Raw genomic sequence first — 24,499 nt, 5'->3', positions numbered from 1 at the left:
GTGCGCAGTGTCCATCATGTTCAGCATTCAGAGACTCGTCTCTGCCCTCCTCCTCGCCGGAGTGGCTCTGGCCTTCTTCGCGCAGACCGCTGAGGCTGCCAAGGGCCCCAAGATCACCCACAAGGTCTACTTCGACATCACCCACGGCGATGAGCCCCTCGGCCGCATCACCATGGGTCTGTACGGAAAGACTGTCCCCAAGACCGCTGAGAACTTCCGCGCTCTCGCCACCGGCGAGAAGGGCTTCGGCTACGAGGGCTCTACCTTCCACCGCGTTATCAAGCAGTTCATGATCCAGGGTGGTGACTTCACCAAGGGCGATGGCACTGGTGGCAAGTCCAGTGAGTTGCTCTCAATCCAAACCGCTTTCACAGTTCTGCGTGATGACTGACGATATGGAAACTCCACAGTCTACGGCGAGAAGTTCCCCGATGAGAACTTCAAGCTTAAGCACTCCAAGAAGGGTCTCCTGTCCATGGCCAACGCCGGCAAGGACACCAACGGCTCCCAGTTCTTCATCACCACCGTTATCACCTCGTAAGCACACCTCGCCGACAACTACAAACACTCCATACCCACGAAGTTGCGCTAACTCTACAATCACAGTTGGCTCGATGGCCGTCACGTCGTCTTCGGCGAGGTCCTCGAGGGCTTCGACGTCGTCGAGAAGATCGAGCAGGCCCAGACCCAGCCCGGCGACCGCCCCGCCAAGACGATCAAGATCGCAAAGAGCGGAGAGCTGGAGGTGCCCCCTGAAGGTATCCACGTGGAACTCTGAGCACGTACTGTGACAACCCGTCGTCCCTCGCTGTCTCCTCGTTTTATCATCAACCCGACACTTTTTACACCATTCCACCTTGACTCTTCCCGCTGATGACCTCCCGAAATTGATGAAACAACACACAAAAACGTACTTGGTTTGCTGATGGCTACGCCCCCCTCGTTGCAGGCGAATACGGCACTAGCGAGTGGGCGTCAGGCTACTCCAACGAGGATACGCCGCTGGAGGTGGGCTCCGGCGAGGGCTGGTCCCTAATCCAGAAGGGTCTCTTCGGTGGTGTTGTTGTTGCTGCGATCGTCGCCTACATCAAGTTCAGCAAGTCCAAGGCCGCAAGAGATGTCGGCTACGAGAAGACCATGGCGTAAAGGGGGATTTGACAGGGTGAAGCGGGCATCGACTTGGCTCAGGAAATACAAGACAACAAATGCCAGCTAACAAGAAATGGCCAACACATGCATATGTCAACTATATTCGAATGTGCAATTTGTCGTGATGCTGAAAATGTTGTCTATACGTCTTGCATTCTCTTAAAGCATAGTCCAATAGCTGTAAAGCACCCATCCCAAAGCGCATCACGTGTGGGGTACCAAAAAAATTCCGTACTGGCCAAATTTCAACTCAAACACACCCCTCTACAGTTGAATAGCGAACAACCGATCATACCCGACGCCCGCAAGACCAAATCAGAGAAAAAATATGAAGCTGCTTAGTCTCAACTTTTTGACCTGCGCAGTCAAGGCCTGCAAGTCCTCCGCGGCCTCGTTCCCCCTCCACCCCAAGGACGCAGAGCTGGCGCAGGACGACATCGAGGTCAACCCCCAACTTCTCTTCAACGTCCTGCCCCGCTTAGACTGGGCCGCTCTGCGAACGAACGCAACTGAGGTAAGGCTCTCGTTCATACTTTATCTTACATCGTATTTTCCCTCATATTTTGGTCTTCCGTCTGAAGATGTCTTTTTCTATACATCATCCAAGCTCATATACGTCCACTACACCATCTCTTTTGTTTCATGTACGTGCAGATTGCTAATTAGTTACCTTAAAAGCTGGGCTTCCCCGAACTTCCCACGGAGGCCCCCTCGGCAGAGCAACTCGAGGGCGACGACAAGATGCTCAAGGAACTGCACCACCTCCTCATGGAGACGCAGATCATGGAGGGCAAGCTCGTCTGCGGCAACTGCGGACACGAGTACGCCATTCGCGAGGGCATCGCTAACTTTTTGCTGCCGAGTCACTTGGTCTAAGAGGCAACGCTCCGATTATGGGGGACCAAGTCTGGAGAGATGATGAAGAATTTTGATTTGAGACGGCCGACGAGGCTGTAGTAGGCGTTCATGGCGTTTTTCTCCTCTCACAACAAAGCATGAAGGTTCTCTGTTGTGGGGGGAGGGGAGGTGGGCGGCAAACAGAGGAAGACAAAAAAAGGTCCATTTATAGAAATACATTTCATGCCATTTGCGAGAAAAACACTACATTGGTCTCTACAGACCACAGGGCCCCTTTCCTGTGCTCTCTAAGTATCATGCCCCTTGATTCCTCCGCCTTTACTCGAAACATGCCTGTCAAAAGCCAGCCGATAACTCCCGACGTTCTCAAATGAAATACACAGGTTGTTGAAGGAGGCACCCCTGGAAAAAAATGCCTGGCGGCGATTTTGATACACATCTACTGGGCCTTTTTGTGAGCCGCAGGGCCGTTCTCCTTCTCGAAAGCACCGTACGGGATCTCGAGGCTGGCGAGAGCCCTGATACCGACACCGAGAATGCTGAAGAGAACAATAGTGGCGATAATGGCGTGGAAGACGCCTACGGTCATGTCAGTCTCATTCATAGCACCACGAATCGACGAGACTCCATCACTCACCTGGGGAGAAGAAGACGTATTTTTCAAAAAGAGGCAGCTTGCTCCACTCGGTCTGGTTGTCGGCCCTCCTGACGTGTCGCAGGCTCGCCTCGTGGCGCTTGAGCTCCGCGTGCAGAGGCTCGGTGGTGAACTCGGCCTCGTAGGTGGGCTCCGAGGGGCTGGCGAGGTAGATGACGGTGTACGAATCCGACGCCTTGCGCAGTTTCTCGAGGCGCTGGCCCAGGGCGTGGTCGTTGTCGGCGAGTGTGGCGGCTCTCGCGTCCCGTCCGAGGGCAGCGAGCCTGGCCTCCTCGACCTCGACTGTCTTGTCCGCGCACGACTTCTTGATGTAATCAGCCAGTTTTCCGATGGGCACCTCGCCGACGACCTCGGCGACGCTGTAGACGCCGCGAGCGTCCTTGTCGGAGATGGCGCGGCACAGGTTGGGCGATTGGCAGTCGCCGCTGGCTGGGTTGCGGATGTCGGCCGCGTTGACGTTGGGCTGGGAGACGAGAAGGTAGCGGTTTGTCGGGCAGGAGGAGAGGAGACCCTGAACGGCCTTGACGACCTGGGACTGAGTCTGAAGCTGAGCGGGGTTGGACTTCGCGAACCTAAGGGGAAGAAAGACATGTTAGCAGTGTTCGATGACGAGGATGGAAGGGTTCGGTGGTAGGTCGAAACGTACTCAGCGGTCGAGAGCATGATGAAGGGCGAGGAGTCGGTGAAGGCCTGCACCGAGGCGCACAAGGCCATGAGGCCTGCTGTTCTTGATAGACGCATGGCTGGTTGATGTGGTTGAAAGCTTGCCCGTTTGGATGCGATGGCTAGCCTTCGTCGTTCTGCCAGGAGTTATGCTGCGGATTAGCTCCAGGGACGACGTAGCTTGGATACATGCGTCTATGCGAGCTCAACGTAATCAGCAACTACACGCACGCCCGCTTAAATACATTTCTGCAATCGCGATCCAACAAGGCCTCTTCAGGTCAGTTTCATCAAGGTCACTACCTGCCCCGCCCCTGCATATCGTTTTACAAGAGCGATGCACCTGCGGTGCAGCCTTAATTCATCAAAACGCCCGCCAGTTGTACTCACCTATAGCTTTTGATGCTTCAAGATCTACATTCTCATGGAATGCGGTATCGGCATTTTAACACAATCCACATTCATAATGCATATGAATGGCCACTCGTTCCAATTTCTAATGCATATAGTGTAGCTCACTCCCGGGCTCCTCAAGGCTCTTCAAGAGTTCATGCATGTCAAGAAGGTATATCTGCACTGAGCAGCTCGCAGTCGTCGAGGGACAATTACAAGAGACTCTCATCGGGACGGGCAAGAAAGTCACGAGTCGGGCCGTACGCAGACCTTCGATAAACAAAACACAATTGTGAGAACTACTGGGCTACGACATAGGTAACCATCCGAACATTCGTGACCGTATCAAACAGCAGATTGACGTGAGCGGAGCTTCATGAACCTTGAAATCATCAGAGGAAATGTCAGCATGTCAGCATGCACGGCAGTCGAGGAATGATGCAGTGAAGCCCCCTCGGGATGTCACCTGCTGGTTTCGCTGACAGATGCACGCCTAGCGGGCGAGACCTGGAGCCCGTTCCAGCGCATTTAGCTCTTCGGCTTGGCCCGCGTCAGTGGGCCCTTACAGAGGCTGCAGCGGCATGGTCCTGCAAGGCTGCCAGAAAACCCCCCCCCCAATGGAGTCGGATCCAGAAAATTTCACTGCGCCGCCGCCGCCAGAGAAAAAACCACCACGACGAGCCAGTCAACAGTCCCCATCATCGACACATTCAACCAAACAGCCACAATGTTCGCCAAACCCCGGCCCAAGAAATCCGTGCTCAGTGCGCCCCCCTCGAAGAAGAGAAAGGCGGTATCGGCGATCGAGGAGGTCAACTTCGATTTCGATGCGCGGGAAGACTACCTCACGGGTTTCCACAAGCGCAAGCTGCAGCGGCAGAAATGGGCACAGGAGCAGGCAGCCTCCAAGGCGCGGGAGGAGAAGATTGAGATGCGCAAACAGGTGAGTGAGGCAACCGCGGCCCTTCCGTCTCCCCTTGCATACGCACACGCATGCTGCTGCCTGCACTTGCTCGTCGCATGTACTGATGGTGTTATCACAGATCAGACAAGAGCGCCAACGAGAAGTCGAAGACCACGTCAATGCCGTGAGCGCTCTACTCAAGGAGGCTCAGGAGGCAGACTCGGATGGGAATCAGGAGATCAACGGATCAGATTTCGAAGAGTGGGACGGCATCGACGAGCCGGCCAAGGATCAGACAGATATTGTGGACTACGAAGACGAGTACATAGACGAGGACCGCTACACATCGGTCAAGGTCGAGGCCATATCCGTGACGCGGGACGGTCTCGAAAAGATCCACCAAGACGGCGACGAGGAAGAGAACGACAGCCAAGACGAATCCAAGGCGGACAAGCAGGCATCTGACCAGCCGGCAAAGTCAAAGAACCGGAAAGAGTGGCCCAAGAAGCAGAAGAAGAAGTTCACCTACGAAACAAAATTAGAAAGGTCACTGGGAGCGAGGAAGGCAAAAGCCAAAAAGGCAAGGTTCAAGAAAGATTAGTTGAAGGAGGGTATAATATCTCGCATTGGTTGCTGCAGCTGCTTGCCCAAGGAGTTGCCTCACGCCCAGCGTGGTCCGAGGTGGTTATGTGTAGATTCCCATGATGTCTGTGTCTGTTGAACAAAGACCAGGGGGGGGCATCTGACAGAACAAAGCTCTTTGTTGGCCGGGGTTACAAAAAAAGGAGTAAAAATAAGGCTGCTATAACTCGGTCGCGAACCGTCCCGTCATTTGCATTCCACCGCTTGTTGGGATAGCTAAGTCAGATCGCCAACACAGTGTCCCAAGCCAGGAGTCTATCATGTAGAAAAGCCTTGCATAAATGACACGCGCAACAAGGACCTTAGATGTTGCCAATCTCGGCCTGGAAGTCCTCGAGCTCCTTCTGGACCGTCGCGTACTTCTTGGCCATCTCCTCGTACTTGGACTCCCACTGGTCGCGCTCCGACTCGAGAGCCTGGACCTTGCGCTCGAAGTGGCCGGCCTTGACGTCGGTCTGTCGGAGCCTGTGAAAAGACGGTGTAAGTAATAAGTAATGCATCGGTCGGTCGTTCGGTGGGGCGGGCTTTAATGAACACGATGGGGGTCGGAGAGTGAAAAGGGGGTATCATCGATTCGGCAAACAGGGTCCAGAACGTACTTCTCGTTGGCTTCCCGAAGGGTCTTGTCCGCCTCCTCGGCCTCCTCCTCGAGGAGCTGGAGTCTGCGCTGGAGAGTCTCGTTTTGTGTGCCGGTGCCAGCGCTCTCGTCGGCAGCCTTCTTGAAGTCCTTAACTGCAGTCTCAAGCTTCTCGACTTCGCCCTCGAGCAGACCGTTCTTGTGCTGCAGGGAGGTGATCTCCTGCTCCTTGGACAGGTTCTCCTGCTCCAGAGACTTGACCTTGGTCTGGAGCTCCTCAACCTTTGCGGCGTTATCGTCGGCCTCCAGACGAAGCTGGTTCATTTTCTGATTGACACCGACGTTGTCAGCATCGATGACACGACACATTGGGGATATCTTACCCCTCCAGACCGCCGGTAGCAGTCGGGTGGAGCCAGAGTCAAAATGGCAAACTTACCTCCTTGATACGGTCCATGATGAATAGCTGCGAGTTGCTTTGACGTTGTAGTAGAGTCGGTGCAGGTTGATTGCGATAAGGAGAGTTGCTGAAGTTGAGGACGGGAACGGGATCGGTGGATGTGGGATCGCAGCTGTCGAGGATGGAAACGGGAGGAAAGGGTGTGAGGTGTTGAAATAACTGCCCCTCTACATGCAAGTCCGCTCCATGCGACCTGTGGCGGACCACCCTCAGCATGCCAGCCAGCAGCCAGACAGGCCTGGTCTTCACACGCTGGAAGGAAGCTGCAATCGGATTAGCTCAGACGCGGGCAGTGGGGTCAGTCAGGTGGGGTTGGGCTGTGGCACGGTGCTTTACTGCTTTCCCACCTAGGTACTGCGGTAGAGCCTAGAGGTGAACTTTGTACGGGGGTTTCCGCAGGGTCTGAGCTTCTTTCGTCGTTGTCCCGACAACAACGCCCCAAACATACGGGTCCGTTTACGATCTCTATCGTCTCTTCAACCCATGACAGACTTCAAAGTGAAGGGATTGATGACGACAATACAGCACCACGCAATTACGATCCAGCACGACCAAAGAAGACGCTGAGTCAACGACAGAATCAACAACCCCTCTGGCTCTATGCAAAATGCTGGCCCTTCGTGACGAGAACGCGGTCAACGCAGCTCAAGCTGCTCGTCTGGCTCCCGGGAAAGGGCAGCTGGCTCCCAAGACCCCTGGAGCCCGGTACCCAAAGACGCCCTTGAAAATTCCCCTCAACGACGAGAACGCTGTCGGAGGCGCCAAATCTGTGCTCGCCGCCAAGTCTAATGCCAACGGAAACATTCAACTCACGGCAAAGAAGCAGAACCTCGTCACTCCTTCTGGTAACACTTCCAATTCTGTCATATGAGGTATCAAAAGCGACTAACATCCTTGATAGAGACACGAGCTCGGGCACCTCTCGGAAACAAGACCACCAATGCAAAGGCTAGAGCCACCCAGAACACCGGAGGAAAGGATGGCGAGAAAACGCAGACGAAACCTACGACGACCAAGAAGCTGAAGCAGCGGTCTCCCAGTGTCGGCCCTCTTAAGCTAGAAGTCCGCAACGATCAGGCTGGTCCAGCCGATGAGCCTGATGTCGAGTACGCGCCTCCTACCGTCAAGGACTTGCCTTACGAGTCGGACGTCCTGTCGAAGGGAGATCTAACATTCGAGGGACTCAAACCCGAGAACATGTTCAAAGGATACTACAACCACTTCTACAACCCCATGGGCGAGGATGGAGTCAGACTTCAGGACAGGCAGCACCAGGAAAGGCTTCAGAAGGCTCTCAAGGAGAGTGACGAGCGTATCCTCCGAGACATTCAGGAAATGGACTGGTCCGTCTCGGACGTTCCTGAGACTTCCGCCATCTCTCAGCGAAAGGCACCAGCCCCGGCTCCTAACCCGGCCGTCACAAGAAAGGCGGTTGGAGGTGCTCCCAAGTACCCGCCCACGATTACCTCTAGAAGAGCTGCGTCTGCTCTGTCAATGTCCACCGGCAACACCATCAGACAGAAGAAAGTTGTCGAGCAAAAGCCCACGGTCAGAAGACCAATTTCTTCTATCCTTCCGAAGACCAGACCCAACAGGCCTGCTGTGGCCCCGAAGTCTTCGGTCGCTGAAAGTGCTATGGGAGAAGCCGTGTCAAGAAACACACTGGGCTACACAAAGGGTCGCTCAGCCTCTTCCTTTGTTAGCGGGCGCCCAGCATCCGCCGCTGCAGCTCGGTCGGTCTCGACAGATGCGAAAACGACCCTAGCTCCAAAGATGACTATGAGACGTGACGCATCCCCTCAGAAGCATAGACAGGAGGCCCGGAACGACAGCGAGGAGCTCGGCAAACTCCAATTCCTATCCATCTTCGATCCCGCCGGGGATGACGAAGATGATGGCATCGGCAGCGCGGGTCCACGAAACGAAGAGTTCGAAGACGATGAATTTGAGATGAAGTTGACATTTTAATCGCTCAACTATGTTGATGGATGGCGTTTGGAGATGATTACCCTCGTTTGTAAAACAGCAGGACGGCTGGGGACTTGGAGGCGTTTTTTGGCTGGCATTGTTGCCCACATGCAATGCCCGCGAGGTCAAACGGGCGATCAAAGACTGTGTTCGCGACCAGGGTTTACAATGACTGTATTTATTTACTTTGTTTGACTCTGTATAACTTATTACCCAGCATGGATCATTCACATCAGGGAGAGGCTTTGTCTCTCATAGCAAGCCACAGCTGCCTGCATGTATCACTTGAGTCGATTGATTTGCAGTTCTAAATTTCGACTGGCTTCCATGTCCTCAGGTGCTTGCGGCCTGTCAAACCTCTCGAATTAGCATTCAAAAATGGTGTAAACAAGGAGTGTATCTCTCTGGCACAGTGATTGGAAGATGGAATGATTGGCACGAGGTTAATCAGTTACTCCATTGGCTCGGCCATGATGCAACTGGACAGTTTATGCGGTGCCCCTGTCCTTCACGTCCTTGCCTAGCAAGACGCGAAAATTGAGCAAAGTGGAAGGTCTGGCGACGCGACTCTCTCCGGTGCCAGCTGTCAGAAGAGGCAGCTTCATCCCCACCCAAATTGCCGGTTGTACCCAGCACCGAATATTTGCAGAGGAATACTTGCTCTCACACCGGTCCTCGTCACGCAGGTCCCGTCTGAGCATCCATGCGTAACGGTGCTCCCTCGCCTTGTTCCGTGGCTGGTCTCCGCTAAATCGCATCCCTGAAAGGTTTGGACACTCTTCAACCTCCAACTTTCTGACCTCACTGCTACATTTTCTCCAGCCTCATATCCGTCAGTCGCATCGCACAAATCATCCGACCTCGTTTGCAAACCTGCTGGTTGATCGCATCGACTCTGAGTCCTTTGCGACTGGGACCTATTCTTCCTTGAATGACGCAGTCGGACTCCTGCCTCTTGCCATTCACTCGTGTCGCTAGCTACGCATCGGTCGCGTGAACAGCGACTCCGCGACCTTTTCTCCCGCTACACCGCTGCGGCCGCTTTCTTCGGCGATGACCTCTGTCCTTTAAGATCATCCGACATATAAGAGACGATGGTTGGTGGCAGGCGAGAGCGGTGAAAGCTGAACAATCTCACGATGACCCGCCAATCTTCGGCGAGCTTCGCGCAGTTCTTCCCTGCAGCCCCCCGCGTCGCTAGGGACAGAGCCAACGAACGAGAAAAGGCAAAGGCTAAGGTTCAAGACTCGGCAGGTGGCCTGCTTAGCGGCTCCAAGAGCGGCGGCACCCCTTCGGTCAACGGCACAACTGGAGAAAGGTCATCCACGGCTGATGGCCTACCTTCCGACACTTCGCAACAGCCACACGACGGTCATGAGTCGCCCTTAGGAGACACTCTCAACGCTGTCGGATCTGCAAGCTCTTACGCGAGTACGGGCTCATCCGTCTTCAGTACGGCTGCGCGACAAGCTGTCCCCAGCGGCATCTCTCATATCCCTCCATCCAGCGGCACGCCGCTCACCTCCATTGAATCACCTTCATACCCAGGCAATGCTGCCTTATCGAAAACGACTATGCCACAAGCACAAAACACCGATCGGGGCGAGGCAGCGGTCTCACTCAATACCCCAACATCCCGCCTGAACAGCTCACTCCCGGAGCCATATCCTCAAATTGAGCGCATTCCCGCGCGAGATCCCAATCGATCGCGAAAAGGCATCAAGTGCACATATGATCCCTTCAACGACCGGACCCTATCGAAGCACGGCAGAAAAGATGCCAAGCCGATATATAAGGAGTTTGGATTGGTACGTACAAATACAATAAACCTGCCCAGTGTAGGGGGAGGGGGAGGCGTCATCTTTTGTGTGTGAGAGCTTTGGCTAATAAACTGAGTAGGAAGATGATGACGCCCCCCCTCCAGACCCTCGTCTCGCCAAAGGTGGGCGATTGGGTTATATCAACACCGATTTTCATCTCCCAAAGTCCCGATTGCGACAGTCGCCATACAACTTGAAACCATACACCTATTGTCCTAAGACCTCAATTGGTCCTGGGCCGCCTACACAGATTGTCGTTACTGGCTTCAATCCCCTCATCACCTTTTCGAAGGTGACGGCGGCCTTTGCGTCGTTTGGCGACATTGCTGAGAGCAGTAACAAAATGCATCCTGAGACGGGCAGCTACCTAGGTTTTGCAACGTTTCGGTATAAGGATGCGCATCCCAGCAGGTCGAGGCCCAACCCCATTGTGGCCACTGAATCAGCGCGCCGAGCTGTTAAAGCCATGCACGGGCAACGAATCGAGGCAAACACAATTCGAGTCGAATACGATCCTGAAGGAAAGAAAAGCCGTCGCATGCTCGAGGAAGTTCTACAAAAAGACAGAGTTACACGGGATGCTTCTATTGCAAAGGCGCCGCCCACCGGCCCTCGAATTGCGCCCGAAAAGATTCCTGGGCCACCACCGATGGCACCAAAGGGTCCTTCTTCTCACAGACAGGCCGTGGCCGGTGTGCCTGCTTGGGTCCCTAGCCAGCCCAAGATGCACATTGCGCTCGAAGAGAAGGTTATCGCGAAGCAGCTTGCCGGCGAGCCGTACATTTTCGTTGCGCATGAGCATGTTCCAGTCATGGTTACGACCATACCTCACATGAAGAAACGACTAAAAGCGTTTGCCCTTGAGGACATTCGCATCGACCGAACGGGATACTACATTCTGTTTCCCAACTCCTTTCACGGACGTAACGAGGCTTCGAAATGCTACAGAGCAGCTAACCATACCGACTTGTTCACGTACAACATGGTGATGCAATTATCGCTTCCGCCCTCGACAGGCCAAGACTCCGAATCTGCAGCTCCGCCACCACGACGGCGAACCCCCAGTCCCGAGCGCAAACGCCGAACGGATATAAGAGTGCGCGAGGATAAGGATCGTCGTCGTCGTGAAGAGGAAGCAGACCTTGAGGAAGAGAAGCGACAGAGAGCTAAGAACTTTGATCCGGTCCTCGAGGCTTGCGAAGTGGTCACCCGAGAGCTAGCAGAGCACTTGATCAAGCACATACGGACAAGAGTTGCCGCTCCTGCTCTGACTAGCTTTCTGGATCCAGCAAATCACGCAAGCAAGCGACGAAAGCTCAACTTGGAGGACCCGGCTGGATCTGTCCCGTCTGTCACCGTCGATGCCGGCGATGAGAGCCCTGGAGTTAGTACACCCAACTCTGGCGCAGATCCAATTGAGCGTCGCACAGGTCGCCTGGAAATTGCTGCTCTGCCACGTATCCGCAAGGCCAAGGCTACTGCCCAAGGAGCCTCACGCAATCATGGATTCACGGACCCGTTCTCCCGCAAGCGCGCAGCACAACAGAGCCGTGGTGCCTTCCGATCATTGCACCATCGTCTCAAGAGCTACGATAGCGATGCTGAGTCCGATGATGAGGCCGCCATCAGGGAGTCCCTGGCGAGGGATACTGAAGAGCCTGACTCTCGACCCCGTAGCCGTATGAGCACAGACGACGACGTCAAGGACGACTTTGCCTCCTGGGGTCCCGGCGAGGAGGACTCTATGACGGAGGCAAGCTTCGCTATTGGCGACGGCCTAGCCTTGACGAAGAAGAGGAAGCTCGACTTGGAGATCCAATCGGCGATCAAGCGTCAGAAGAAATCCGATGAAGAACTATTCGGAGTCAACTTGGAGGGCGTCGAGCCTGACTTGCTGGCTTCTTCAGAGGCCACACCCGATGTTGACCTACTCGAGACCCAGAGCAATCGCTCAGAGACTCCTGCGCTATCGGCTGCCAAGGGATTGGCAAAGAAGCAGAAGTTAAAGAAGAAGTCAAAGAGGCAAGTCTTCGAGGAAAGGGAGGCCTTGAAGAAGCAGCAAGTTCAGAATCCCACAGAGACAGAAGAGGAGACACCAGTTCCGGTCAAACCCTTGCCGGAAGAGGTCGAGACCGAGGTTTTGCCTGTAGAGAAGAAAGAGGAAGAGCCAGAGCCGCAGAAGGCCAAGGCAGATCCCTCATTATTCACTACCACGCCAGCTCCAGCCCTCGGCCTGTCTGGCGATTTCAGGCTCGATATCTCTGCACTGCAAGAGCTGTCGTTGTCTGCGGTTGACAGTCCAGATATCTCGAAACTCAGAAAGAGGTTTACTGGGGCAGATTTCGGTGACCCGCTTCTGTGGTTATGGCGGCGTAATCGTGTTCGAGAGCTCAACTCCGCCACTGGATCGGTTGACCAGGCTGTGGGCATCGATGGCTACTATGTACCCAACTCCACAGGCGCTGCTCGAACCGAGGGTGTCAAGAAGATTCTCAACGCCGAAAAGTCCAAGTATCTGCCTCACCACATTAAGGTTCAGAAGGCCAGAGAAGCACGTCAAGCGCGGTACAACAAGGACGGCAAAGACGCAGCGATTGAGGCTAGCAGGCTTGCTGTGGCAGAAAAGGCGGTGGCAAAGGGCAATTCGAGAGCAAATCGTGCCAACAACCGTCGGCATGTCTCTGCACTCCAAGATGAAAAGAAGATTTCGGGCGACTCTGACGCGTTCAAGTTCAACCAGCTTAAAAAGCGGAAGAAGCCTGTCAAGTTTGCACGATCTGCTATTCATAATTGGGGTCTATACACGGAGGAGAATATTAACAAGGATGACATGATCATCGAGTACGTCGGCGAGCAGGTCAGACAATCAATCTCGGAGATCCGAGAGAAGCGTTACCTCAAGAGCGGTATGGGCAGCAGTTATCTGTTCCGTATTGACGATAACACGGTCATCGACGCAACCAAGAAGGGTGGCATTGCTCGTTTCATCAACCACAGCTGTATGCCCAACTGCACTGCCAAGATTATCAAGGTCGACGGAACCAAGCGCATCGTCATCTATGCGCTCCGCGACATTGCTCAACGTATGCTACCCAACCTCGATCCTCTCTTTGTCTTTTCACGTGGAACTAACATTAGCGCAGATGAGGAGTTGACATACGACTACAAGTTTGAGCGAGAGATTGGCAGCTTGGACCGTATCCCCTGCCTTTGCGGTACGGCGGCGTGCAAGGGATTCCTCAACTAATCTCTATCGGTCTTTCTGGTGTTATCGGTGGTTGGGCTGCACCATTAGGTTGCATTCGCCCTGTGTATTTCTCAGGCCAAGTCGCCTGCTGGAGTTGGGACCTGAACTCATTTCCTTGGTGGAGGCGGGTATCTTGCCGCCTCTGATTTTCATCACCTCAAAGCATACCCATTTGGATCTGTCTCCTGCGATTATACTATATGCATAGCAACCAAGACAAAGGGAATGAAGACGAAACTTTTGGCGGAGATCGGCGGGAACGGGGAAAAAAAAAACTAGTGTATCATGATTCACTTCGAATAGCTGGCGTTCATGTTGGGAGGACAGGGGGGCTTCTTCATCAACTCACTTGGGCCCGGTGAAGCCCATAGCTTTACATGGGCCCCCGAAATCTGGTGGAGGATGACCAAACGATGAGGTAAAGAAATGCCTCTCGACAGTGAGCGAGGCAGAGAGCCACGCCACCCTTTCTAGGTAATCTGGGCGTATATCCGCACACAAACAAAACCACAAATGTACATATGGCGGAAGGGGGATATGCAAGTATTGAGAAGAGACTCAATCAAGGCGAAAGTACTGCTTATTTTTGATGCTCGGGCGATGCTTGTTCATGTGCTATGTTGTCTTGCCTTTTGAAGTTGCCGGTGCTGTCTTGAGACTGACGTTCCTCACAAAGGCGCTGAGGGGGTATAACGGACCGCTGAACTCCATGTCGTACCTGGTGTGGTGGTCAGTATACCGGGGTGCTTACAACCCGCGTTGTGTGGGATGTCTATAAGCTTACCAGTAATTGACGGCCAGGACGAAGCCTTCACCGTCTTCCGGACAGGACTGGGAAACCTTGTGGTACCACATGGCGGGTAGGTAGAGCATGTCGCCCGGCTCCAGCGTAACGCGAACAGGCTCAGCGAGGTGAGAGTAGGGCGTCGCGTTGACCTGCGGCTGATCCGGATCCCATGTCGCAAAGGGGATAGCATTTGATGTTGCCGTTTCTTCTCCTTCATCTCCTTCTCCTCTTTCTGCTTCACTGCCTTCGCTGCCTTCAGGCCGGTCCATATTCAACACCAGCTCACCATCTTTTCCTCCCCGACGAGAATACGTCGCGGGCGTGAGGGCCGTCTCGTTGACACAGGGGTGGCAGCATGGCGGGAGGAGGACAAAGTGTTTGCGGCCGCGGACCTGGACGTAGATGTTTTCGTAGTTGTCCTTGTGGAGGGCGGTGACGGAGCGGGAGGCGCCGATCCAGAGGTTGATGGCGTCCGGGTCGCGGTCGAGGGCGATGCGGGCGAAGGGGATGGAGGGGGGTACGTGGGTGAAGAGGGGGAGATACTCGTTGCGGAGGTTGTCGTTTTCTGGGGGGGGTTGAGGGTTAGTTGTTTTTGAGATTCTGTGAGAGTGGATGAGGGTTGGATGTGGTTGAGGCTTCTTCATTGTGATTGAGATATGAAATTGTTGATGTGAAGATATGAGTGTGATGAGAAAGCTGAGAGCAGGGAACAAGTGACATACGTGTTTGAGCATATCTGACTTCTGAGGCCGTATCTTTACTCTTTTCTTGGTTGGTAACATAGTTGAGAAACTCTTCAAAATCCTGATCCTCCTCGTGTGGCTTCGCGAAAACGACATTTCCTTCATGGTCGGTTGGGGCGTCTGCATTACTGCGTGTGAACGAACCGTGTAAGTCAAGGATCGTGAAAAATTTCACCCCCTCCAAAATGGGCAGAGCGGGCACAGAATTCATTTTCCTTCCAAACTCACCCAAAAGGCGTCACGGCAACATTCACAGTCTGATCTTTAAACACGCGCAGCAAATACTCCTTATCCCATGTCTTATTCGACTGCCACGAGGAGGCGGCGCCGCGGACGACGAAGGGTGTGTTGCGGGCGACGTAGCGCATGAACTCGAGGGGGCTCGGCTCCTCGTCGAGTTCCTCGATGAAGGCGCCGTTGAGCTCGTTGTAGGTGGTGATGAGCTCGGACAGGGGGTCGTCCTCTGGGGCCGCCTGGTCTCGTGAGTTCATGATGTCTTCTGACTTGTTTGGACTGTGTAAATGACGGTCGTTCACCTGAGTGGCTAATGATGAGGCACTAATGGTGAGTGTGAGAATGAGGTATGTGCGGTTGCATGACTAAGGTTGCAGCTGGAGCATTTGCGAGAATTGCTGCGATGGGTCACTTGAGTGCGAGATTCCCATAGAGTGGGTAATTACCTGCCATTGGGTGTCAACGTTGGATTTGATCTATTTCGTTTGAAACTGTAAAATTGAAGCCTCCGACCAACTTGTAGAATATTGAATGTTTCATACGCTCATAAATTGGTTCTATGCGGTGTAAATAGTTCGCGGTATGTGAAATAACCATGTCAAACTCAAATTTCGCATCCGCGCACCCGCACCGGCCCCGATGTCACGTTCACAACCACAGCCGGCGTGGAAGGCGTACCCCGGACATCGGTCCTAGTGTATGTACATACTCCGTACCAAAAACGCAAATAAGAAAGAATACGATGCTCCCTCCACGCGAGCACAAGGGTCGCTTACCATTGGCATTGGGTTTTGTGAAGATACCCGGGATTTGTCTGCCGAATGCTGCCCGGGCACGGGAATCAGGGGTGGGTTAAACGCGGGCAAGGCGGGAAGGGGTCCTGCGGTGGGACTTTGGGACTTGAGGGAGCACGAGGCACGCCGCACGAGGGTCCCGTTCCTTGGGGCCCTGGAGGGGGAGGGATTCGGCAAAGGTGGTGCCAACCGCACAGGGCAAAAGGGAGCGGAGCCAATGAGGAAGACGGCGCGAGTGGGAAGTCAGGCCACTTGAGCGTCCTCATGGCCTGATTATGATGAGTCCCGGTGATTCAGAGAGCTTACCACGGCCCATGGCCCACGCAAGGTGTGATTAACCCGTGTGTTTGCTTTTGGCATTTGCTGCTTGTCTTCCATTTCTCGGGCTGGCGACTGGTAGTCTGGTGCTGCGAGATTGCCCATCTGATTAATTATAGCTTAGGCAGATCTACTTCTGGGTTGGCGGGTGCAAATGCTGGCCAGGGCATTTTGTGGTATATAGAACGGCCTGTTCCCTTTCCCTTCCATCTTCGTGGGAAGGTTCTCCGACGCTGTCTTGCACCGAAACATCGTGAAGCTATTTCGGACAAATACATACACCCACAGCTTCTCTGCTAACAACACCAACATCAACATCAACAACCCAATGCCATAGCGACGGCCCTCACATCAGCCACCACCGGTATCGCTATCAAGGATGATGGGTATCAACGAAAAGGCCTTGTCAGCCGGTCAGCCTTTGGGCACAAAAGCTTCGTCATCATGTTCTTCCATCATCTAGCTCCATCGCACGTCGGCCCCCCAAACTCCAATGAGGCATCCATCATGGTCGATCAGCCACCCGAAAGCAGCTCCCCCTGACGCGAATTGCTACCCGGACCACACCTACGAACGTCGAGCTCGCCACGCGACTCCTGCCGTACACGATACATGCCAGACTGTTCTCGCCAGAAAGCATCCGCGTTCCAGAAGAGCGAGCGATGACAGCGCCTGGCTGTCGCAGCGCCAATCGAGCTCACGGGCCTACACCCTCAAGACGGGTTTCTTTCACGCATACATGGGCAAATTCCTCTTCCCAAGTGTCACGGTCCGTCCATGGGCGGGATGATGGGAAACTTCAACGAGCATGCCCACTAAAACATGGGCTTCGACCCTTTCGCTTCGCCGGTTCCAGCACAGCCATGTTCCAGGGTTCTCCGTCTCCGAGCTTGACCCTTTGGGGGGGATGTTGCCGAGGCCCGCCTAGAAACTTGACGCTTGCAAACTGGTCCCGGGCCAAGTTGAACAGGATAATGGCCGCTGCGAGCTACCCCAACCGAGCGTACTACCCCAATACGAGCTGGGAAAACCGCGCAGCTTGACTTACACGGACACACATCCACCAATCTTGCAGGAACCACGGACGCCCGGTCCCTTTCCAAACGAGCATCATTGAGTTTTCCCTCTATGGCAACTTGGCTGCGACGCTGCCTGATATTCAAGCAAAGACGAGACAGCAGGTGTCCTCGACGACGTGAAGGAGGGTGCCGCGACTCATGAAAGGCGAATCAGCAAAGAGGCGCGCGCCAATGCTCCTGCGGCCAGTTGCTCCAATCCGTTCGTCCATCGATGTCAATGGAACTTGTCCTGGCTTGGCTGGCGAGGTGGAAGACTGGGAAAAAGCCACCATGTCGGCACCATTATCCGACTGTGGAAAGATGTACAGTTCTACGGTACGCCAAGACCAGCCGCCCTGCCGAACCCTTCAAGAAGTCTCCGGTCGGGCCAGAAGTTCCAGGCGGCCCAGTCGGGAGCCAGAGAATGAGGAAAGGAAAAAGCCAGGGAGAAGAGCGGAAGTGTGACACTCTTCTTCAGTTCTGGAATGTCGCAGAAAGCTTATCAAAGGTCTGATGTTTGAGACTTAACGCATCACTGGCACAGGTTGGTTAGTTATGGGCGGCTAGCCAGAAGCAGCATCACGCAAGACGTTGTCCCTCACCTCTCACTCAAAGGTAGGGCAGGCGAGAGGAGGGCCAGCCATCCGGAGTGCTTCCCTCGGAGACCCAGAGCGCAGACTTGTGGAAGCCAAAAGGTGCAAGCCAGGTGCTTGTGCTTGTTCTTGTGCTTGTTTCCCTGTCTCTTCTTGAGGTGTCTCGAGCTTTGCTTTCATCTCAGGATCCCCCCAGTTTCCCGGCTGCTGTTTAACTTTCTCCGACCCAAAATAGGCCCCAAACCGCCCCTCAACTTTATTTCCTTCTCCATTGTCTGATACTCCAAACCTGTGGGAAGCTTTCCATGTTTTCTGGTCCAGATCGTTCTTCCTCTGGCTGCGTCTGTTTCCCATCCCCTATGCGGCATGCCATGGCCCATGGGTCCCGGCACACCGACGCACACCTCGACTCGATAGCTAGCTGGTCCGGGTTTTCCTCGAGAAACCTAACCGTTTGACGTGTTGCTTCTTCTCTGATGCAGGCAGGGCATTGGTTGGTCGACCTACGGGATACCGTGGCAGCTCATCACTAGTGGCCCTCACCCTCCTGCTTCTGTTGCAATGGAAGAAGTTCTTCCCTGCTCTTGGATTTGTCTCGCCATCCAAAGACGTGCAGACGTCAGCGCCCGGTACCCAGTTGGAAGGGGTGTCAGGTTTTAGTGGGACGATGCCCCTATCAGACACCCCAGAGCTGGAGCAGGGACGGTCTCCAGCTTGGCAGTGACGCCAAAACGCCCCTGGCTTGGCCCCCCCTTACGCTGGTACGTAGTCACTGCAGTATGAGGTCCATGGCTTTTCTTTCCATTTTACTCCGTATCTACTCCGTACATACCTAGGTATTGCCTTTACGGGAGCGCTGCTTGCAAGCTGCAAGTACCAAACAAGTCGTTAGTCTCCTCCAGGTCTCAGAGACGCTCTGAGTACCGAAACATCAGGGCGTGAGCAGAGTCATCGATTGTCGCTCCATCTTTCCCCCCTCCCCCGGACTCAAGTGCGTCTACGGTTACTTCATTCTTCGACCCTGCAGGTCGCATTCTGAATCTCAGGTCGAGGACAGTCTCCTTTGCGTGTTACAGGGGTTGAAGAGCGCAAGTCACCTCACATTGTAGGGAAAGTCGTCCCATGTTCCCCGACAGATGCTGCCACCAAGCCACTACCATCGGCAGGTTCCACGGTTCCACCTCTCCCCCCAAAAGATACCTGCCCAAGACTCCGTACCGCCGTCTGCCGGTCTAGGTACCTGATCCTGAGTCCTGAGGTGGTCACTATTTGTGCCAAGCATCCAAGGTGCGAGATGAGGGGAGCGCATACACAGTACTCCGTACCTACCTTACTTTGTAAACGCTAGAGGGCCACTCTGAGATTCTAGCGCGGTACGGCACGGTACGAACACACACTCGACTACCTTAGCCCAAGGAACCTTAGCTGTGCCTCATACTCTCAGCACCAAACGTCAACCGCGCACCTTGCACCTCACACCTCACACCTCACATTACATTGAATCGCACCTTTCCCAGTCCATCTGGTCGTGTCGCTAGTCCTGTCTCTGTTCACGTCTCTCCAGCTTCCCACCCACTTACCACCACCCGATCGATCATATCGCCGTACCTTAAACTGCCACCACCTGCGAGGGTACTTGATCCTTTCCGAACGACAACCCTTCCTCTTTCTCTCTCTGTCTCTCTCCAGTCCATGCTGGGGGTCGCTCAGAAAGGTTCTGATTTGTCTTGGCCGCATATTATTTCTCCGCATCCCTCTCGTTTCGACCAAGATTGCATGCACCACACCACCCAGCACCGCATCGCGCCGCACTGCAATCCCATCGAACCACCCATCCACTCACACCGAAGCAGCGACTACAGTCGGCCCTCCGGTGAACGTCGACCAGTCTCCTCCCAACCTACCTGATCCGCCCCTCCACCTGCGACTAACACAATCTTTCACAACGTCTTCCAAGCCTTCGCCCAGCACCAGCGCGACACTAACAATTAGTCTTGTCCTGGCGTTTTTTGGGCTCCATCGCAGCTGCCCGCCGCCGTCGTTCCATTATTACACACTTCGACCGACACCCGATCGACCGACCAGCCTGGGACCCGACTGACCACGTCCCATCCCCGTCACGCTTCCACGCAACCTCTACATCAGTGGCCCACATCCCTCCACCAAAGGGCCCTATTCACTTCAGAAGCTTCCTCCGTACCTCTCCGCCGCGTCGAGAATACCTCTTCAACCAACGATCCCCCGGTCGGCGCTTCGCATGTTCGATTTCTTGGACTGCCACACCTGAACGCTCAGTGTCGAGTTGAATCATGAGGACGACGACTTCCACTTGCATACCGACAACAACAACTTTGCTATCCCGTGCAGTTTAACACTGGATGGGTCACAAGCTCAACTAAGCAGCGTCCGCTTCCGCAACTCTGCAATTCCAACTCCCACTTCTTCTGCTGCAGTCGCTGCAAGTCTACTTGCAACCATCGCCGCAGATGATTTGGTATCTTTTGTATCCTTTGCGAGGGTATGGATCCCTTCTTTTCTCCGACCAATGCTGGGGCCACTCATCATGGATCAGCCCCATTGCAATTCATGTCCTGACTGACCTGCCTTTAGAACGACGGAAGCTCCAGCCCTTGCCACGAACCATCCTCTCCGCCGAGCCCTCGCGCGATACGGTCGATATGCCGCCAGACACGTCGTCACAACTCTCATCATCTCCGTCACTGTCGCCGCGATACTCATATACCCTTTTCCGTTTCTCTATACCTCAGATCTGAGCAATGGCGCCTCCAACTTGCCCCATCATGTGTGGACTGCTGCGCAGCCGCTCAAGGAAAACAGCACCGAGTCCGACGTAATAATGCGCTCCATTTGGGTTCACGGCAGCTACATGAAAGCATTGGACCACGACGTGTTGCTGGGCGCGCTCGAATTGCAGGATGAGCTCTTGGGTCCCACCAAAGATTTCAGCCCGCGGCGGCCCGTAACGTCCCTCCGGGCCCACGATCCATATGCAGATGCAGATCTTGCCCCTCAAGACCGGGATGCATTCCATGTCATTAACGGCCTCACCAACCAGTCTTGGTTCTTCTCCTCGCCACTCCAGTACTGGGCCTGCTCCAATGAGCGGATAGCTTCCGACACGGACATCATATCAACTGTAAATGCGCGGAAGACGCAACCGACCTCAGTAAATGTGACTCTAAGACATTCAATAGTCTTCAGCGGCAAGCGCTTCGAAGATCGAAGGCTTCTGGCCGCCGACGCTCTCGTCATAACGTTGATCCACTTGCGTGATTCCCCAGTCGGTCGCCAGTGGGAGAGAAAGGCCGAATTGCTCGCAAATCGGATGAGAGACAAGTGGACGGCTTACCCAGCTGACGGGAAAAGCATGGACAGCCAGCTATACGAGTTCCAGTTCATGCCCATTTCCATGCAAGACACGGTAATCCTGGCGCTGGCATATGGCCTCGTCGCTATTTACTTTCTCTACAGCCTTTCCAAGTTGCGGGCGGTCAAGTCCAAGTTTGGCCTGATAGTTACAGTCTTTGTCCAGATTGTTGTCTCTATCATGTCAAGCTTCACTGTTTGCGCCGTTTTCCGGGTGGACTTGTCCGGAATCCCGCAAGCGGCATACCCGGTCGTGGTTCTTTCCATGAGCCTCGAAAACATTTTTAGACTTATCAACGCCGTCATCTTGACTCCCTCGGAGAACAGTACGAGTAGTCGAATCAGCCGTGCGTTTGGGGAAACGGCACATGTTGCGCTGGCCAGCTCGGCGCAAAACGTGCTCATTCTATGGGGGCTATCGAAAATCGTCTCACCGGGCGTGTCCGCCTTTTGCACGTTTGTGGCCGTCGCTATTGTGTTTGACTTTTTTTACTTATCTACCTTCTTCCTTGCTGTTCTCAGTGTGGACGTGCGACGAACAGAGCTCAGTGACGCGCTTGCCAAGGCATCGCTGAAGAATAACAGATACGGGCAGGACCAGCTGCCAGTGAACAGGAGCTGCTTCGAGGCAATGCTGCAGGGCAAGATTGCTTTGTCTACGCGCATCGCGGGTACCGTTATCATGATCACTTTTGTTCTGATTGCTCAGTGGCACTTTTTCGAAAATGACACCTTCGTCCGACTGGCGCGTGGGGTTTTCAGGATCTCCAGAGACACAGTCAGCTTCAGCCAACCGAAGAACTCAATGCTACTCGACATTCACCAGGCACGCAGCCCAACGTCTTGGCTTCGGCTTCAAGATCACGAAAGCGCTCGCGAGGTTATCAACGTCATCAAGCCTAGATCCCACAGTTACATCGCTCAGGTGTATGACCCTCTAGTATTCGTCCTCAAGGGTGCGGATCGCACACCCGTCACGCCCGAGCGTCCACTACTCCCGGCTCTCTACGACTTCATCGATCATCACCTGAAGCACTTTCTCGTCACCGTGCTTTTCATTCTGTCCGCCGTCCGTCTTCTCATGAACTACCTGTTATGGGGAGAGGATGCTGAGTCGAGGCGCAACGACGACATGGGAGATAAACCCCTTTTGGCTATTGAATCTCTACCAGAGGCTCACACTCTGGATGTTTTGCGCATGACTTCGTCATACGACGGACACATCATTTCTGTCAGCCTGGACCGCTCAATTCGTGTTTGGGATGTCAGGTCGGGCGAAAGAGACTACTCGCTCGCCGACATCGAGGCACCCCCCGAGGACCCCTTTCCGGTATTGGCAGTCGCTACAGACAAGAAGTCTAGCTGGTTGGCATTGTTATCCTCCAACAAGGTCTTCCTATGGAACTTGGTTGAGCACCGGTGGAGTCAGCCGATCCCGGTTGACTTGAAAAGTCCGAGGCCTGATAAACCTCCTTATTTCTTCTTCGGCACGCCGACTTTTGACTTTTCGAGCCCACTCGTGATCGTACGACGAAACGGAACGATGATACAGATCGTTCCTGGTCAAAATGAGCCCATGGAGTTCTCCATCTGCAAGAGCCCGTTGGTCTCGGTTCGTCCGCTCGTACAGAAGATCGCACCCAGCGGCACCGCGCAGCTGTCTATTCTAACGGCGTCGAGAAAAGGATGTATACACGTCGCGACACAGCAACGAGACGATACTTGGATCTCGCAAAGCCTCGACGTGCATACAGCCGATGACCGCGGAGCATCCCAGGTAGTGTCGCTGTCGGCACTGGGCTCATTCCTTGTGGCGAGGTCTCACACAGTTGACCTGGTTGATGCAAAAACGAAGGCGCTGCTTCACACTTTTGAGACAGATTCAATTCAAGCAGGGTCCCTGAGATGCTTTCACTCGTCACGAAGAAAACCTCAATGCGGTTCGATTGGGCTTGTGTCATTCGGCATCGCGTACACCCATGCAGAGAAAGGCGACTGCGTGATTCACACCTTTATACCAAAGGAAGAAGGCAACGTCATTTGCTTCCGGAATACGAGTTCGCCGCCCAGCCGCAGCTGTAGTGCATGGGCCGAGACCATTGAGTCGAAGAGGGAAATTAGTAATCCGGGGACATGGGAAGCTCTGCCAAACGGATTTCTCGTGGGCGTCCGGAGGGAAGTGTACGATAGCGGGTCAAGCAGCGGAGAGTCGTCTCCGACAACAACCGGTGGTCTCCGTCACAGGATGTATCAACGGTCAGAGAAGCGACCAAACAGGTCGCAAGACAACTGGGAGGTCTGGGTAGCTTCAGAACTGGGGCGGGAGCAGATCTACGAAACAAGGCCCCTTCATGATGAGTACGAGATGGGCTCGCATCTCATCATCTCAGGACTGGGTCCCATCGTCAAGGTCGGCACGGCATCGGTGGCGGTTGCTTTCGGCAATATTATCAAACTTATCACGGTGGGACACCAGCACTTTGAGGATCTGGCCGAGAACGAGACGGGGGAGTCTCTGCACATTGGCAGCCGACGACGGAAACCGGCAGCTGTTACGCATGCCCGGACGAAAGTCCCGTCATGGATTTGAACTATAAGCGGGAGTAAACTTTGGAGGGGAGGTTTGAAATGGAAGGCAATATTTTCATCTTCTTTTTATATACCCATGATCGACAAAAGGGAGTTGGGATTTTCTGTTGTTGTTTTTTTGACATAGCCTCGAGATGATACCCCCCGTCATAGGAACGAGGGGGCTAGAATTATAAGATTCCCCATTTCAGCATATGCATATGATTGCCTGCGACGGCTTCTCTCCGTCAGCTTTCTGTTGGATAGATTAGTGTACGAAACCAACGGATTATGACGTCTCAGTAGTATCTCTCAAAGCTGAAAGAGAGGTAGTGTTTGTAGGACGACTTGATAGTCTTGAATACCGAGGCATTTGAAGGACATACTATCACTAAACCACGGCTTTCATTGCTTCAAGTAGATTCTACTTCCATTTTCTTTCCCATTTTGTCATTCACCTCGCCTTGGACAGGCAGGTTTCGTAGTCCAATGCTATTCCCCAGGCACTGCTGCTCTCTGTGTGCGCTTCATGAGCTACTCTGTGCCCTCACTCCATCACATACGACCATACCCATTGGAAAACTCGGGATCCCGTCCGCTCTCCCATAGATAAGCCAATGAGGGCCGGATTAGTAGTTGGGTCGGTGACGACCAGCGAATACCTGGTGTTGTATGTTTTTG

At 54.0% G+C, this 24,499-nt stretch overlaps 10 protein-coding genes across 10 annotated transcripts; 7 read left to right on the top strand and 3 right to left on the bottom strand.

The window, feature by feature from the left end:
• Window positions 1-16: 16 nt before the first annotated feature.
• CABS01_12157 (cyclophilin type peptidyl-prolyl cis-trans isomerase/CLD) lies at window positions 17-1,146 on the top strand (the record flags this gene model as incomplete). Its single annotated transcript, XM_060545511.1, has 4 exons — window positions 17-341; window positions 411-537; window positions 607-758; window positions 950-1,146. 4 exons carry the CDS (start codon window positions 17-19, stop codon window positions 1,144-1,146), a joined length of 801 nt encoding a protein of 266 aa, XP_060396684.1.
• A 331-nt stretch (window positions 1,147-1,477) lies between these two features.
• CABS01_12156 (uncharacterized protein) lies at window positions 1,478-2,025 on the top strand (the record flags this gene model as incomplete). The annotated part of the gene is made up of 2 exons (XM_060545510.1): window positions 1,478-1,663; window positions 1,828-2,025. The coding sequence occupies 2 exons, from the start codon at window positions 1,478-1,480 to the stop codon at window positions 2,023-2,025; spliced, it is 384 nt and encodes a 127-aa protein (XP_060396683.1).
• A 421-nt stretch (window positions 2,026-2,446) lies between these two features.
• Window positions 2,447-3,403, bottom strand: CABS01_12155 (ER protein BIG1; the record flags this gene model as incomplete). The annotated part of the gene is made up of 3 exons (XM_060545509.1): window positions 2,447-2,586; window positions 2,645-3,234; window positions 3,309-3,403. The coding sequence occupies 3 exons, from the start codon at window positions 3,401-3,403 to the stop codon at window positions 2,447-2,449; spliced, it is 825 nt and encodes a 274-aa protein (XP_060396682.1).
• Window positions 3,404-4,445: 1,042 nt separating this feature from the next.
• On the top strand, window positions 4,446-5,223 carry CABS01_12154 (nucleolar protein 12; the record flags this gene model as incomplete). The annotated part of the gene is made up of 2 exons (XM_060545508.1): window positions 4,446-4,661; window positions 4,762-5,223. The coding sequence occupies 2 exons, from the start codon at window positions 4,446-4,448 to the stop codon at window positions 5,221-5,223; spliced, it is 678 nt and encodes a 225-aa protein (XP_060396681.1).
• Window positions 5,224-5,566: 343 nt separating this feature from the next.
• CABS01_12153 (actin lateral binding protein) lies at window positions 5,567-6,298 on the bottom strand (the record flags this gene model as incomplete). The annotated part of the gene is made up of 3 exons (XM_060545507.1): window positions 5,567-5,729; window positions 5,864-6,168; window positions 6,281-6,298. The coding sequence occupies 3 exons, from the start codon at window positions 6,296-6,298 to the stop codon at window positions 5,567-5,569; spliced, it is 486 nt and encodes a 161-aa protein (XP_060396680.1).
• Window positions 6,299-6,908: 610 nt separating this feature from the next.
• Window positions 6,909-8,269, top strand: CABS01_12152 (uncharacterized protein; the record flags this gene model as incomplete). Its single annotated transcript, XM_060545506.1, has 2 exons — window positions 6,909-7,146; window positions 7,203-8,269. 2 exons carry the CDS (start codon window positions 6,909-6,911, stop codon window positions 8,267-8,269), a joined length of 1,305 nt encoding a protein of 434 aa, XP_060396679.1.
• Window positions 8,270-9,408: 1,139 nt separating this feature from the next.
• Window positions 9,409-13,336, top strand: CABS01_12151 (SET domain-containing protein; the record flags this gene model as incomplete). The annotated part of the gene is made up of 2 exons (XM_060545505.1): window positions 9,409-10,077; window positions 10,169-13,336. 2 exons carry the CDS (start codon window positions 9,409-9,411, stop codon window positions 13,334-13,336), a joined length of 3,837 nt encoding a protein of 1,278 aa, XP_060396678.1.
• A 615-nt stretch (window positions 13,337-13,951) lies between these two features.
• On the bottom strand, window positions 13,952-15,357 carry CABS01_12150 (phospholipase A2; the record flags this gene model as incomplete). The annotated part of the gene is made up of 4 exons (XM_060545504.1): window positions 13,952-14,054; window positions 14,121-14,688; window positions 14,846-14,994; window positions 15,095-15,357. The coding sequence occupies 4 exons, from the start codon at window positions 15,355-15,357 to the stop codon at window positions 13,952-13,954; spliced, it is 1,083 nt and encodes a 360-aa protein (XP_060396677.1).
• Window positions 15,358-16,874: 1,517 nt separating this feature from the next.
• CABS01_12149 (uncharacterized protein) lies at window positions 16,875-17,255 on the top strand (the record flags this gene model as incomplete). Its single annotated transcript, XM_060545503.1, has 1 exon — window positions 16,875-17,255. The coding sequence occupies one exon, from the start codon at window positions 16,875-16,877 to the stop codon at window positions 17,253-17,255; it is 381 nt and encodes a 126-aa protein (XP_060396676.1).
• A 3,094-nt stretch (window positions 17,256-20,349) lies between these two features.
• Window positions 20,350-23,840, top strand: CABS01_12148 (uncharacterized protein; the record flags this gene model as incomplete). The annotated part of the gene is made up of 2 exons (XM_060545502.1): window positions 20,350-20,381; window positions 20,474-23,840. The coding sequence occupies 2 exons, from the start codon at window positions 20,350-20,352 to the stop codon at window positions 23,838-23,840; spliced, it is 3,399 nt and encodes a 1,132-aa protein (XP_060396675.1).
• Between the last annotated feature and the right edge of the window lie 659 nt (window positions 23,841-24,499).

Source organism: Colletotrichum abscissum, assembly GCF_030869225.1.
Source record: "Colletotrichum abscissum strain IMI 504890 chromosome Unknown Scaffold_36.1, whole genome shotgun sequence".
Classification (NCBI taxonomy): Eukaryota; Fungi; Ascomycota; class Sordariomycetes; order Glomerellales; family Glomerellaceae; genus Colletotrichum; species Colletotrichum abscissum.
The sequence above is the reverse complement of the archived record's forward strand: the minus strand, read 5'-3'. Positions and strand labels throughout refer to the sequence as shown.